The sequence below is a fragment of the Geotrypetes seraphini genome, chromosome 14, assembly GCF_902459505.1.
Source record: "Geotrypetes seraphini chromosome 14, aGeoSer1.1, whole genome shotgun sequence".
Classification (NCBI taxonomy): domain Eukaryota; kingdom Metazoa; phylum Chordata; class Amphibia; order Gymnophiona; family Dermophiidae; genus Geotrypetes; species Geotrypetes seraphini.
Window position 1 is genome coordinate 38,616,574 of NC_047097.1, and position 13,834 is coordinate 38,630,407.

A 13,834-nucleotide genomic window follows, 5' to 3' on the forward strand; every position below is an offset into this window, starting at 1 on the left:
TATATAAGAAGCCTGCAAGCCTGGGATTTACATATGCAAATTGCAAACTAACTTTCAAACTAACCTTTGCTGATACAGAAATGGTCCATTAGAGTTAGGTGATTACATTTGAGAGGGCAATTTTTGGAAGCATTTCCGCATAGAAAACGATACATAATCAATTTGCTTTTATAAAATAGCTTATAGATGCAAAACTTTATCCAGACTGAGTAGATGTAATGCTGGGGAAGGGCTCGGAGAGAGTTTTCAAAATATATGTATAAATTTACCTTGAAATGTGTGTGTGCTAAAAAGCAAAACAAAAAATGGAGGAACTGGAAACACAATCCACACACAGTCAAACAAAACAAAACAGTTTCCAGTTTAAATACATACTGGTGAAACATGCTCATTATCTTCACCCCTCTTAAACATATAGCTACAAGCTAACTTCAATCCAGTACAGCACAATGGGGAAAATGCCTCAGATGTTACAAAGCTGACAGTCGGCAGCTAAAAGATAAGTGCTACTTTGTTTTTCAATCAAGCCTTAGGGGGTTTTCTCGTCTATGATAGAATGCTGAAAGGGAGCTAATCAACAATTTAAGCTCTCCTTTCTAGTCTCAAAGCTATGTCAGTTTTGTAACATCTGACACGTTTTCCCCATTGTACTGTACTGACTTGAAGTTAGCTTGTAGCTATATGTTTAAGAGGGGTGAAGGTATTCAGCATGTTTCACCAGTCTGCTAAAAAGTAAACGCATAGATTCCCTGAGGTAATTTTCAACACAGAAGTGCATGCATATGTTTATTGTGAAGATTTGCAAAAGTGCACAAGGGAAAAATCTGCATATTTTTATGCATGCACTTAGTTTTCAAATTACCCACAGACTTGAATTTTCAGAGAATGCCCAAGTTAGAATTGGGATGTCCTGCTCCTTAGTAAGTTTAAAAGTCTTCTGAAAAGCTGGCTTTTTAAGGACGCCTTTAACTGAGTCATTAAAATTCTATTAAATTAGGATACTTCACAGCGGACTAATAGTGCTGGTAAGCGAATATTAAATGGGTAACCTTTCCCAACCTCTTGTTTCATTACCTATCCCTTTTTTATTTGTTTATGAATTGTATTTAAACCTTTCATTTTTTTTTCTCCCCTTTCTCTCATGTATTGTTTTGTTAAAATTGTTCCAATTGTCTGGTTCAAGTAATGTGACTTTTTCTTTTTACCCTGATTTTATAGCTATGTGTAAATCGCATTGGATTTGTATTTTGCGATTAAATCAAATTTTTAAATAAACTTGGAACTTAAACTAATGTCCAAAAAATCCCATCCATCTCACAGCCATTTTTGAACAGAGAAAATATTGAGATGTCCTGTTCAAAAATATGTAAAAAGGTTGTTCTTACAATGAAAAAATCCTTTTTTGCCTTGGACATTTCTCCCCATTCCATTATCACTGAATGATGTCCTAATTTGAGCCTACCCTAGTCCCAACTAGTGCTACCCGATTCAGGAAAAAAAAAATTTGATTCGATCAATTCAGCCTACTGAATTGGTTTTTCGATTCGATTCGATTTTCCTGCCCAATTGGGTGTTTTTTTCAAACATCCTGGTGGGTTTATTTTATAGCCTCTTCACCCCCTTTGCCTTCTCCTAACCACACTGGCGCTGTGGTGTAAACAAAATAAACAATCAAAAAAGACTTCTCCTCTCTCTGTTAAATCCTCGCTCACGTTTGCGGTCTAACACCAGCTCTGGCAGGATACACATTTCAAATCTGACATATTGTAATCACAAAACAGAAAATATAATTAGTTTTTCTACCTTTTGTTGTCTGGTCATTATTCAAATTTTGTTGGTCTCAGGCTCTGGTTGTCTTCTGATAACTTGCTTGACAGGGTCTCCTTCTTTCTTCTTTCTCCCTGCTAACCATCCATCTTCCATCTCTGTCCTCCCCTTCCGTTTCTCTTCCCTCCCCAGGAGGTCTGGCATCTTTCTTTTTTTCATCTCCCTCCACAGATCCATCTTTTCTTAACTACCCTTTCATCCAGCATCTCTCCTTCCTTCCCCACCACCCCAGGGTCCACCATCTCTCCCTTTCTTTTCCTAACTACCCTCCTATCCAATATCTCTATCCCCCCTCCACACCATCCCTTGCATCCAACTTCTCTCCCTTTCTGTTCCTTCCTACCCTAAATCCCATTGTCCATCATCTCCTTCCCTCTCCTCTATTTTCAGACCCATTTCTTCCTCCCCAAAGTTCAGCATATGCACATCTCTTTGAACCCCCCCTTCCCTCCCTCCGTTTACTTCTATACCAGGGCCCCCCTCCCCTGAAGGTCTGTCCCCCCTTTGAAGGCCTACCTCCCCCTTGAAGGCTCGTCCCCCCCTTGAAGACCTATCCCACCCCTGAAGGCCTGCCTGTCTCCCCCCCCCTTGAAGACCTATCCCACCCCTGAAGGCCTGCCTGTCTCCCCCCCCTTGAAGACCTATCCCCCCCCTGAAGGCCTGCCTATCCCCGCCTTGAAGACCTATCCCCCTTTAAAGGCCTGCCTCCCCCCCTTGAAGGCCTATCCTCCCCTTGAAAGCCTATCCCACCCCTGAAGGCCTGCCTGTCTCCCCCCTTGAAGACCTGTCCCCCTTTGAAGGCCTGCCTCCCCCTTGAAGGTTTATCCATCCCTTGAAGGCCTATCCCACGTCTGAAGGCCTGCCTGTCCCCCCCTAAAGGCCTGTCCCCCCTTGAAGACCTGTCCCCCCCTTTGAAGGCCTGCTTCCCCCCCCCTTGAAGGCTTGTACCCCCTTGAAAGCCTATCCTACCCCTAAAGGCCTGCTTGTACCCCCTTTGAAGACCTGCCTGCCTGTCCCACCCCGAAGGACTTCTCACTCCCGTCCGGCTTCCACCCCCCTGGCCTTCCACTTCCACCCCCTGACCTCCCCGCACTGTTTACCTTTAGCCGGAACAGCCTGCAAGCAAGATCGCGGTGTTAGCGATCTTAGTACCGCTTCGGAGATGGTTCCTCCGTTTTGGTCCCGTCCCTTCTCTGATCTTGCTTGCAGGCTGTTCTGGCTGGAAGGTAAATAGTGCGGGGAGGCCGGGGGAGCGGAAGGCCGAGGGGGTGGGAGCCGGAAACCGGACGCCGGGGGGAGGGGAAGCCAACAACAGCACTTCCCGACTGACCCTCCCCCCTTGCCTTCTAAAGCAGGTGCGGCATCTGCCGCTCCTGCTTTAGGGGACGAGGGGAGAGGGTCAGGCGAATCGGGAAGCCGGTTTTTTGTTGTTTTGAACCGATTCGAATCGATTCACCCAAAGTGAATCGATGAACCGATTCGAATCGTGAACCGGGCAGCACTAGTCCCAACCAACAAATGCCTCCTTGGTATTTGGATGAATTGCATTGTAAAATAACTAAATTCTGCCTTTCAAAAATTGCAGTTTGGAAGTTTTCAGCTGTCTGTCTGCTTCGAAAATGAGCTCTGTAAAGGCTCATGATCCCAATGTATGTGTCCAAACAAATCTTTTGACGTTTGTTCGCTCTCTTACGTGGTTGAGAGAGGTACAGTGGAGAGATTAATGAACTGAAGCAATAGTCTTATTACGTGCAAAGGAACAAAAACATAAACTTTTCAGTGTTAATATTCATTTAAAAAAAGAGCTTTATTGCTTGAACAGAGAGCCAATGAATATTCATTAAGGAATACAATTTTATTTGCAGCTTTTGAGATATCTTTCTGAAGTGCAATAATATTCCACAAATATACTAAACTCTTTATATAGATTGTGAATATGAGAAGTGCAAAATAAAAAAAGAAACATCAGTTTCACAGATTTGAACATGAACCTGTAGACTCATATTAAATCCTAGAATAGACTTTCATTTACACTTAAGAATTAGAGTGTTTGCCTAATTGCAGACTGTGCTTTACACTTCTGCCCATGAGAATTCACCTGCATACAATTTATTGGACTCGTGTCGCTACTGTATATGATCTGGTAAAAATAAATAAATAATGAACATTGAGCAGTTAGGTTTAAATGCAGACTTCTGTGAATATGATTAAAGTACTGTTTTCCACAGGTATCTAACAGAAGAGGTTTACCAGACATCCTTACTTGGAGACTGTCTGCTGAAACATTTGCATCGGCTGTTTATTACAGGGGCAATATTCTTAGGGCCTGATTCTCTTTACGATGCCTGTATCGGTGGCAGCCTAAGAAGCAGCTGAGAATCGCGTATTGGCGTCTTATACAGAATTACAGAATCACATCTACCTGAAAGGGCAGCTTCCCCTCCCCCGTTCCCGATTATCTAACCAGCGCCCATGTCAACTGGCGCCAGTTAGAGAATCATGCCTGCCTGATCGCAAAGACAGGCGGCTCAGCCGCCTATCTTTGCCAAGGGATCCCCTACCATCAGCTGATCTCGGGGGCTTGTCCGCAGTTGTTGGACAGGAGGGAGTGGGCATCCCTCCTGCCGATTGGATGTGGGGGGTGGGAGTGTCGGGTGCGTTAGGAGAAAGTGTGCATCCCTCCTGTCGATTGGATATGGGGGGGTGTCAGGGGATCAAGGGGTGTTAGGAGGGAATGAGCATCCCTCTTGCTGATCGCGGATGTTAGGGGTTGGGTGTGAAAGAGGTCATCTGCTGCAGCCGGCTCAGCTGGGGTATTTTCCACCCGATCAGCTGAGCTGGCAGGACTCCCCAAAGCCGTGGTATCAGGGAGTCCTGCCAGCTCTGCTGATTGGGGATTCCCATGCTGCGATCAACTCAGCCAGCCATGTCTACTTTTTAGATCTGAAACGTAGGCCAGCATTTTGCAGGCATACATTTCAGGTGTCTGTCGCAGCTCTAGGGACGCTTAAACTTGTCCAAGGCCATTTCTGAGCAACACCATGCCAATCTAAAATCCAATAACTTTCTCGCTGTTAATTTCAAAATTCAAATTTGTGCCAATTGATTATTGAAAGGTTCTGTTGCATCAAAACTCCTTAAGATAATAAAACATAAAGGGAGATCCTCAGATCCCCGTGCGTGAAAGAAAATTGCTTCCGCACTGGATAGGGACAAGGTCTTCACCGGCTCATCCCCCTCCTACCTACAGTGAGACACTTCTAATGGATCAAATTTTCTCAAATTGTGTCAAAATTACTTAGCTGTAGGAGGAGCAATTGACTTGGCGATCTTAAAGTCTCTGTGTCTCTGCCAGTCCTCGCCGACGGACATCAGGCTAGCTGCCGTTTCGCTAACAAGCTGCGTCAGGGCTCCGGACAGCGTCTATAAGAAAAAAATCAAAAAGTAGCAGAGATCCTATTTAGGACATAAGAAACTTATCAATAATGCAGTAGCTTACAGTAGCGTTCTAAGTCACACGCTTGCTAGAGCAGAGAGCACCCCAGGTGAAACTGCTGACTTTTTTATGCTCATCTGACGTCATCACGTTGTGTGTCCTCTCAGCTGATGATCCTAAGCCGAGACGCGCTGACATAGATCTAAACAACTGAGCCTCAGGGGTATGGAAACTTCCTAGAATCGCTGGTACTTAGAAAAATATCTGTCACTCAATCTTTTGATTTAAATTTTATTGGCTCCATTTTAACACCTCTTGTGACACTTCCTATGTGGTGTACGGGATTTTATGTCCCTGCCCTAAACTTTACATTGGCCAGACATCGAGACCCTTCAGGGTCAGGATGAGTGAGCACCGTAGGGATTTTAGATGTTTCATCCTTGATCACGTACCACCGATATCAAGAGGGGGTGACAGGAAATTGATGTTACAGAAAAGGGAACAAGAGTGGATCTTCCATCTACACACAGAAGATCCGGAGGGTCTGAATCAAAAGATTGAGTGGCAGATATTTTTCTAAGTACCAGTGATTCTAGGAAGTTTCCATACCCCTGAGGCTCAGTTGTTTAGATCTATGTCAGCGCGTCTCGGCTTAGGATCATCAGCTGAGAGGACACACAACGTGATGACGTCAGATGAGCATAAAAAAGTCAGCAGTTTCACCTGGGGTGCTCTCTGCTCTAGCAAGCGTGTGACTTAGAACGCTACTGTAAGCTACTGCATTATTGATAAGTTTCTTGTGCCTAAATAGGATCTCTGCTACTTTTTGATTTTTTTCTTATAGATGCTGTCCGGAGCCCTGACGCAGCTTGTTAGCGAAACGGCAGCTAGCCTGACATCTGTCGGCGAGGACTGGCAGAGACACAGAGACTTTAAGATCACCAAGTCAATTGCTCCTCCTACAGCTAAGTAATTTTGACACAATTTGAGAAAGTTTGATCCATTAGAAGTGTCTCACTGTAGGTAGGAGGGGGATGAGCCGGTGAAGACCTTGTCCCTTTCCAGTGCGGAGGCAATTTTCTTTCACTCACGGGGATCTGAGGCTCTCCCTTTATGTTTTATTATCTTAAGGAGTTTTGATGCAACAGAACCTTTCAATAATCAATTGGCACAAATTTGAATTTTGAAATTAAGAGCAAGAAAGTTATTGGATTTTGTATTGAGATTGTTTTCTCTCGCTCCTGTATATAGGATATTTTTGGTATCACAACACCATGCCAATCCCCAAAGTTTCCCTATGCATCTCCCTAGACCTTTGACAAATGCCTACAGTGTAGGCATCCTTTCTCAAGAGAATGTTTTCTACAAACATGCGTCCCGATCGACTGCTAGACGGAGGTAGAACACCTACCGCCACCTGCATTCAGGACACCCATTTGTTGAATTGACCCCTTAATGTTCATTTTGAAACAAAGTCCATAGCTAGTTTTCACCCCACGGGAATATGCAGAGAAAACATTCAAATACTTTTTACTTTTATACCTGCGGTGTATACAAAGCACCCTCAAATATCGGTACCAGGGGATTTTTGGGGTTTTGTTTTTTTTTTTGGGGGGGGGGTTTCTGCAGGAGCCTTTTTCCTGAAAAACAATGTACATGATCATGCAAACTAAGTGCACTCTTTTTCTCTCCCAACCAAAACATGCTCCTGAGAAGACTTCCTCCAAATGCAGCTATAAGCATGAATTTTTTTACAATGCATATGCTTCGAACCATATTGAAAGGGAGTTTTAAGAGGGCCAATTTATATGTATAAATAGCTTTAAAAATGGTCCTGTACAAGCTGATATGGTTTTGTAGAAATGGGGGGTGGGGGTAAATTAGGTGCGTACATCGCAGCTCCACCTCTACTCCATCCAAACTATAGCCCCAGGATTGCTATACATGTTGATCACATAATATTGAGTGTGCCATTAAAAAAAAAAAACAGTTTATGCATGTGAAATGCTTTACATCCTGGAACAGCTTCTTATAATTGCCTCCATAATTTTCTAGCCTGGATTAATCTCCTCAGTAGTATAATCTGATCTCTCCACAGGTTTGTTTGTTTTTTGTTTTTTTTTTTTTACTAAAGCCCTTTCTGCCACATTTTACATACAAGATGCTGTCCTCAAGCTTTGTAAAAGTTGCAAATGCTCCACCTTTGCTTTCCATTGAATAACAGTATACAGAACCTTTCTTGGATTGACTAAATCATGATGATATGTGCTCTTCTTCAGAGTCGACAATTCTGAAGATCCAGTATATGAAAGCTTGGAAGAGTTTCATGTCTTCGTCTTAGCTCATATATTAAGAAGACCAATAGTAGTTGTGGCAGATACAATGTTAAGAGACTCAGGGGGAGAAGGTAAGATTTTTGCCTGCTAATGCAATTATATATCTTATTAACTGCGGTTTCCTTGATGGTGTCAAAACTTTCATCTTATGGTATGATATCAACATATACCCCCCTCTTCTATGAAACTGCACTAGCGGTTTTTAGCGCAGAGAGCTGCGCTGCTCCCGATGCTCATAGGAGCTCAATGAGCGTTGGGAGCAGTTCGGGCCATTCAGCGCAGCTCTCTGCACTAAAACCTGCTAGCGCAGTTTCGTAGAAGAGGGGGATAGTTTTAACTGGACTAAATAAACATTCTCCATTTTTTTCTGCATTTAAAATTTTATTCACATGCATTATTTTTTGATAAACTATAGTCTATAGCGCAAACGTAAAGTACCGGAAGAGGTTTTACTTTGTAAAAGAACAGATTTTGGATAAAGCACTTTAAGATATTATAATGTTAAGCAGTAATGATCAATGAGAAAAACATTTCCTGGTTTTTAAGGGGCAATTCTGTAATATGGACACTAAAGTTTACATGCTAATTGTCTATGTAAATGTATAGATAAATAGCAATTGTATGTGCGTACCAACATTTAAGTACCAAAATTCCACCTCAACAGTTTTCTATAAATACCCACTTAATTAAATAACAGTTGTTTTTAGAGGAGGGTAAACCTATGAGTGGAGCATGGGCTGGGCTCAAACTTACATATATTGCACAGATACTGCAGCACTTAGGCTCTGATTCTATAAAACTTAGGCACCCATTATAGAATCATGCTTAGCATCACCTAACCTTGCTTAGGTGGTGCTCATTATCCTGACATTTAGGTGTCCCCAATTTAAGCCAGGGTTTTTTTTCACCTAAAGTTAGGCACTGATATCAAAGCCTAACAGCACCTAATTCATAAAGAGGCTCTTAATTTGAAAACACACCCATGATCCACCCCTAACCAAGCCCACTTTCAGTGTAGGCACTTTGGGCTAGGCGCCTATGTTTTATAGAATTGAGATTTTCAAATTAGGCACCTAACTTTCAATTAAGTCCAATTAAAGCCTTTCGTGAGGTGGTGAATGCCATTGTCAACACTGATTAAGCCTGTTGTTCAGTTAAGTTAGGCACTGATATTGGTGCCTAACTTTAAGCGGACTTTATAGAATCAGGGCTTTAGTTACTAACTTACACCAGCCAAGTTCTCACAGCTCAGCACCTATGCACATATATACCTGGTTATACTAGTGTTCTATAAAGGAAAGTACTAGGAATAGGCTGCAATTAGCACCCTTATATAGAATTGCCCTTTTAATGCCTCACAAATATATTTTATGGTAATAATAATAATAGCAACTTTATTCTTGTATACCGCAATACCTTGGAAGTTCAATGCGGTTAACAGATGAAGAGACTGTACATTTACAGCGATGTTACATACATGACAGTGAACATAATGTGAGTTTCTTAGCCTGAAGGTGCATTAATGAACAGACCTTTACTTTTGTTGCCAATGATTAATATTTTAATGTTATTTCAGAGTACTCGTATCTTGTTTATAATTTGAGGACATGCATCACCACATACAATACACCTCCTTCAAACTCCATACGCAAAAAAAACGATTACAAAAAGGCTTCTAGTTCTTTTTCAAAATTAGAGGTAATAAGATTTAAGAGTTTATCCTGGAGAAGTCAAAAGCTTTATGATGCGTGCACTGTAAGCATCTGCTGTGAAGACCAAAGACAACATTCTGGAACATAAATCTAAATGCCAATATTGGTGCAATTCAGCAATACTATCAATCAAACCTGGCACCTTAAACTAAGTTCCAGTAAAAGTCTCCCCTGTATTCCGTTTATATCACACAGACATAATAAAAGACCTTTTCTTCTTTGTCAAAGATTGTACCATGAAGTAAATCCAATGGGAGATTACTTCAGACTTTGCCCTGTCTTTTAGAAAAAAAAACATTTATCTGGACCAGTGGCCTTGCTACTTTTACTTTTCATTAAGTGCTATTTCAACTTCTTCCACAATTTTTTTATTATTATACTCTTTTTTTTAATTTATTTATAAATTTTCAAATATGCATAATCAAAATTTTACTTGTACAGAAAGCAAGATTCAAGGGATAAAAGAAACAAAGATTATACAAATTCATAGAAAAAAATTCCTAACTTAAATCCAGCTCAAGTCCTCATATAGGATCCAAAATTAAATTTAAACTGATTTAAAGCAATTTAATATTAAGCAAAAACCAGTTATAGGTTGATCTGTGCTAAGGGCAGTCATCCATCCTTCATTGAGCATTCTCCAGCCTCGACAGAGACAGAAATGTTGTCAGTTGTGAGGGCTCAAAGAAAACAAATTTATGTGATTTATAATGAATTATACATTTACAAGGGTGTCGAAGAAAAAAGGTAGCGCCCAAAGATGTAATACCAGGTCTTAACAAAATAAATTCTTTCCTACGCTTCTGTGTGTCGCTGGCCAAGTCAGGAAACATTTGAACTTTCAAATCTAAGAACTCCTTGTTCTTATTTTTAAAGTATATGTATAGTTTCAAAAGCCATGTTTTATCTAAAGCAAGAGTGACTGAAAGAAGCATGGTAGCCAGAATGACTTCTTCCCTATCAGAAATCTCTAATAAGGCTGATACATCCAGTGGATCTTGAATCACTTCTTGTAATTTCTTTTGGTCCTTAGCAGGAAGATAATAAACCTGTATGAGTGGAGGTATAGAGGACTCAAGTATTTCCAATATTTTGGTTAAGTAACGATTCAACATTTCCTTAGGAGTTGTTGTAACAATCCTAGGGAAATTAATTCTTCTTGAAAAATTATCAAGTGATTCAAGTTTTCTTCTTAAATTTGTGTTAGCCTTAATTAGTGTCTCCTGTATTAATTTTGAAGATTTAATGTCCTGTTGCTGATTTTCCACTTGTGATTTTAAAATCACAAGTTATTTTTCTCAAGTCAGAGAAATCTCTATCATGCTCCTTAAGTCGAACTTCCATCTGCTGAAATTGAGTAGCTATAGTTTTAGGTATATTAGCCACCAAGTCCCACAGGGCGTCCGAAGTTACTTCTTGGGGCTTATGAAGTTGGGGAAATTGTAAGTGTAAAGGTTTTGGCTCACCCACTGGCAAGTCTTCCCGTTGCTGTTCTGACTGGGCTGAACCAGCCCCAGCAGCTGATACGTCCTCCAGTGAAGCTTCTCCCTCTCCTCTTCGACATTTCTCAGGTAGGAAATGTAATTGCACCGCTGAAAATTGAATGCTAGGAGGAAACTCAGTGGAGCAAACGCACAGCTAACCTATGCTGTTGCCATCTTGGATCCCTACTGGATTCACTATACTCTTAATTCGTTGTTCTGGTGCAGTAGTCTCAAATTCACGGCCCGGGGAATACAAGCGGCCCGCCAGGTACTATTTTGAGGCCCTCAGAATGTTTATCATAATCACAAAAGTAAAATAAAACAGTTTCTTGATCATATGTCTCTTTAGCTATATTAGTAAGACAGCCAAAAGGAAAGATTTATAAACTATAAAGAGTTTTACCTCATGCAAAATAGTCATTTCTTTAATAAGATATTAACTATTTTTTGGCCCTGCAAAGGGTTTGAGTTTGAGACCACCGTTTAGTGCAATGTGTCTAGTAGTCCTGAACCTTAGGATTATGTATCTGAACCCGCAGAACTTCGCATACTTCCTAGGCAGCTGCTCCTGTCCACTCAGTTTCCTGCAAGCAAGTTGCTCAGAAGTGTTTCTGCTGTGCTCTGCAGTTTTATTATTTGGGGGTATTTTTTTTTCTAAGTGTTTGATCAGAAGCTTGGTGCCCAGAGTTCCCACTTGTTGGGACCTCTGCCTGGGCGAATACACAAACTCATGCTGCGAATGTCTGCTCCTAGCAGGATCAGCCCCTGGGGACACCTAGCAGGCCAGCCTGCTTTTGCATTTGGAGATTAGGGACCATCCCTTACTTAGCTGCTCACATCCCTGATTTACCAGGAGCTTGAGCGCCGGCTGTTTGGTTCCTTCCCAGCTGGCCAGGATTAATAATGGGCAGGCTGCATGATCCCCTCTCCCTTTGCAGCTTGATGTTTTCTGGGGGTTAAGGCTTGGTCTGACTGACAGCTAGAAGACCACATTTATTCCACATATCTCTGAGGCAGAGTTCCTCTCTATTTGTCCCAGCTGCACTCCTAAGCTGAAGCAGGCAGGCACATCGCATGGTGAGTAAGGATATATAGCCTAGAGTAAGGGTATATAGCCTATGAGGAAAATCGAGCGGGGTCTCCAAAAGTGGACTTTGAAGGTTTCTGTATTCATAACTAAGGTCCTCCACCTCTAAAAATCCTTTCCTCACAGGGGAAGGCCCCGATGGGCCATTTTTGGTGCAATTTTGCTGGCAGTGGCTATCTTGGATTTTAAACTTTTTTTCTAAAGCCTTCATCTGCTTCAGAACCCCTCAATTTTACTTAAAATCAATAGGGATGGACTCCTCAGGCATTCCTACCCATGTATCATGCCAGGATTGTACTAGATGGATGGCCGAAGAGTGTCCATGTTCTGTGAGTGGTGGAGCATGCGGGGGAGGAGTGGAAGCCTTGGGCTCATCCTCCTTTGAGTCCTCCAGGGCTAGGGATCCACAGGATGTTTGATCCCAAGGGAAGAGAACCTTTCCAGATCCCTCTGGAGATGCATTGGCTAAGCTTATGTGTGGCTGCTGTGGAGCCCAGGAGGACCTGCAGGAGTTCCCTGCAAGGGGTCCTCGAGACAAGGCTTCACAAAAGATTTTGTGAGCCTTATATGGAATGCCTATTTGAACTGCTGAGGGTCTTCAGGGGTGCAGGAGATCTCCCCTCAGCATTTGCCCCAACCAGATGAGGACACAGAGCTCATATTTAGTCTGAGTCTGGGAGGATGGAAAGTCCGATTCCATGCCATTATTGTCCCAGGATCCAGTTTATATGGCAGAGTCTGGTTCTCTGCACAAGAACAGTGGTCCAGAAGGAGTAGTGGCCCTGGACCAGGGGGGAAGCCTGTTTAAAGCTTCTGCATTCGGGCATTATTTCTGCCTCGCTGCAAGAATTGAAGCTGTAAGTTCCTCCAGACCCCTCGTTTAAGTGCTCAATTATGAGCATTTCAGTTACTCTTACTGCTTTCTTTCCCTCACATCTGAACATCGCCAAGGTGGTCACATATCACTGGAGTTCCCAGAGGGGTCCCTGTGAGTGGCTAAGACTATGTCCAAGCTTTACCATATGGCTCCGGATTTCCAGCAACTGTTTGTTCAACTGAAGGTGGATTTGCTGGTGGTGCAGGTCACGAAATGAACCTCCTTGCCTAGTGAAAGAAATGTGATGTTAAAGGATACTCGGAACCGTAAATTTGTAACTTTGGCCCTAGGGATTAAGGCAACAGTTGTGGCTTCCTTTGTGGAATGTGCTTGCCACACCGACTGTCTCAATTTCCAGCCTTGGAGAAAGATGAAGACCTCCAAATGATCCTATCTGGGGTGAATTATATAGCAGATACTCTGTATGACTTCATCAGAGTCATGAGCAAGGTGTCTGCCAATGCTATCTCCACCTGGTGGATGCTGTGGATCAGACAATGGGCAGGAAATTCAGCTTCTAAAGCCACACTGAGCAGGCTTCCTTTTCAGGGCAAATGCTATTTTGCAAGGGCCTGGATGACCTGATGGGCAGTGTCATGAACCATCACCCTAAGGCCTTGTCAGATAGCAAACCCCAGAAAGCTTAGGATCCAGGATGTGGGAATTTTTGAGGCTCTCAAATATTCCATCCTTATGTGGGAAATCAAGCAACACAGAGGTCCTTTCAAGGTCACGGCAGAGGTTTTGCAGGGGCAAGAGACAACAAAACTCTTGCCCCTGCTCTTGCCTTTTTCCAGCATCCAAGAAAGCACAATGATACCAGGACAGGAGCAAACCCCTCTCAGATAGGGAGCAGGCTGTCGGCCTGTTGGTTGGTCTGGGCTCAGAATGTTGGGTCCTAGAAGTTGTTCGAGAAAGTTGCAAAATCAAGTTCTATGCCCCCCCTCCCCCTTTTCGGACCTTTTTGTAGATTCTCCGGTCAGCCAGCTGGAAAGAGCCCTCACAGTCCAGACAACAGTGCACAGGCTTCTGGATCTTCGTGCTATAGAGCCAGTTCTGGACAAAGAATCAGGCT

General features: G+C 42.6%; 1 protein-coding gene across 6 annotated transcripts in view; it reads left to right on the forward strand.

Moving 5' to 3' along the window:
• The window catches only part of OTUD7A (OTU deubiquitinase 7A), a 548,435-nt gene that overhangs the window by 457,470 nt on the left and 77,131 nt on the right, over positions 1–13,834 (forward strand). For all 6 annotated transcript variants that reach the window (XM_033921034.1, XM_033921035.1, XM_033921037.1 and 3 more), the window contains one exon: positions 7,543–7,670. In XM_033921034.1, coding sequence (XP_033776925.1) covers positions 7,543–7,670 — 128 coding nt within the window. The remainder of the gene's footprint in view (positions 1–7,542; positions 7,671–13,834) is intronic.